At 28.9% G+C, this 2,291-nt stretch overlaps 1 protein-coding gene across 1 annotated transcript in view; it reads right to left on the reverse strand.

Moving 5' to 3' along the window:
- Positions 1-2,291, reverse strand: part of SH3GLB1 (SH3-domain GRB2-like endophilin B1) — a 32,554-nt gene that overhangs the window by 28,287 nt on the left and 1,976 nt on the right. The window contains exon 2 of the mRNA XM_008582343.1: positions 600-728. Coding sequence (XP_008580565.1) covers positions 600-728 — 129 coding nt within the window. The remainder of the gene's footprint in view (positions 1-599; positions 729-2,291) is intronic.

The following is a 2,291-nucleotide window of genomic DNA, read 5'->3' on the forward strand; positions in this document are numbered from 1 at the left end:
TTTGAGGTTTGGAGTTGTACATTTAAAAACTCAGTACAGCAACTAACAAAGCTGCCATAACTGTAAAACACAGTCATAGAAAATTTGAAATATATAAGAGGAAAACAGAAATGAAATGTAATCCAAACATCCACACATAACCATTGTTAATATTTTTGGGGTACCAACATAATTGCAAGATTGTAACAACAGCATTAGCGATTTGTTGAAACACAATGTGCACCAAGTACTTTTAATATAAAATTAGCCCTCAAGAATGCTTTAAAAAAAAGTAGGAGACATGTAAACAATAATTACCATATACCACAAGACATATTACAACAGAAGTGTTGTATGACCAATGGGAGTACAAGTGAAGAATTCATTTAACTTTTTAGAACTAAAAAAGATGTGAATTATCTAAATAACACATGCTTAATTATGTTAAATATTACAGTGAATTGTACATATTTATTGGTCACCCATAGTTCTCAATTCATCTAAAACTTTAACAAATTTGAAATTAAAATTAATTCTACTAATATAGTAATGACATCTTTAAGTAGTAAAAATCTAAACATAAAGATATTTCTTATCAGAACTTTTTCCCTGTCACCTACCATAAGCTGTTCCTGGGCCAAACTCAGTCCCTGCATCAATCATATATTGTCCCAAAAGTTCTGGGTTGTTTACACGACTTGGAGCTTTTCTATCCAGTTTCTCATAGACAAATTCTTCTATCCTGGCATCTAGGAGAAAGGTTAAAATCACCAATGATTTCAAAAAGCAAAACTATTTAAAAATTGTTTTGTTCCAACTACCAGCCATTTACCACTTCTTAAAAATGAAATTAACATTCATTCAAGTACATATCTTAATATTTAATTTTTCATTTATATGTTAGAGAATTACATAACTCTAAGAAATTATATTTCAGATATTTAATAAAATATCTTGGCACAAAAACATTTAAAAATAAAGCTAATGCTATTATTTGAGTATTCTATGGGATTTTAAGTTCCAGAAGGTTGACAGTAATTCACTTAATATCTAATGAAGTTGCCTTTGCCCTATTTTTAACATTTTTAAATCTAATTCTTAACTCTGAATATATGCTAATAATTTCAAAATCAGGGATTTCCAGCTAGGAATATATGGATAAAAGGACCTAGAAGAACCAAAGAGTCACAGCTGACACCTTTACCATGAACATGTGCTCTCTCTTGTCTCCTGTCTAAATATAGACGCAAGAGCTTAAGGAACAGAACAGTCCAGATTTGTAATAACCTTAGTTATTAGCATAATATTTAAGACCAAAGAAATTCACATTTACATTGCTGCCCCAAAAGTAAGGTATTACAGGGATAAATGAGAAAATGACTGAAGTTTCCAGAAACAATGATTAAGTATAAATTAAAATTACAATCCAAAAAGAAGCTAAGTCAAATAAAAAATGTCAGTACAGTAACTAACAAAGCTGGCAGAAGTGTAAAATATGATTATAGAAAATTTTAAATGTATAAGAGGAAAATGGAAATGAAATGTAATCATTTCAAAGTACCTCACATAGATTCCTACATAATTGGAAGTTTCACAGTGCACTGAAAATTTTTAAAATGAGCTGAACCAGTAACAGAAACATTTCAGGAGTTGGCAAGAGTTAATTATAAAATATAAAACAGGGTGTTGGAATATTTGTTTTTATGGTAGATTCTGGTACAAAATCATAAGAGTTTTCAAGCAGAAATTTAAAAACCTTTATATTAATTAAAACCAAAATGAATCTTTTCAAAACATAATCATTTAGAAGAAGCTAAATACCTTTTAGAATTTCACTTTCTCATTATGATTCTTAGCTTTGTTTGCTTTTCTACCTACCTAGTCAAAAGTTTAAAGTTGAATTGTATGTTAATTTCATTCAATTAATAAAACATTTGGTATATTAATACCAAGATATAATAAGTGTTTCATTTCAATATGTAATTCAATAGGTCATAATAAAATCTCAACAAAATATGCAGGTAGTTCTGCTATAATGCAATATATATTTCTGCACAACATATTTCTGAAAAATCCTAGCTTCTGGAAAATCATGCACTAAAAATAACATAGTACTTACAGGAAAAAGAGGGTTAAGTCTCACCGTTTTAAAAAATCTATGTAACTTTATAACCAGAGTAAAACAATTTTTTACTACTTTGTGACACAAAACAGGAGCAAGGGATAATTGCATTCTATTTTTCCCTGTTTACCAGTCATGTATGAGCTTACTTACCATTCAGAAAAACATGTTTAGAACAGACTATATATAT

Source organism: Galeopterus variegatus, unplaced genomic scaffold (assembly GCF_000696425.1).
Source record: "Galeopterus variegatus unplaced genomic scaffold, G_variegatus-3.0.2 Scaffold2576, whole genome shotgun sequence".
NCBI classification, from domain to species: domain Eukaryota; kingdom Metazoa; phylum Chordata; class Mammalia; order Dermoptera; family Cynocephalidae; genus Galeopterus; species Galeopterus variegatus.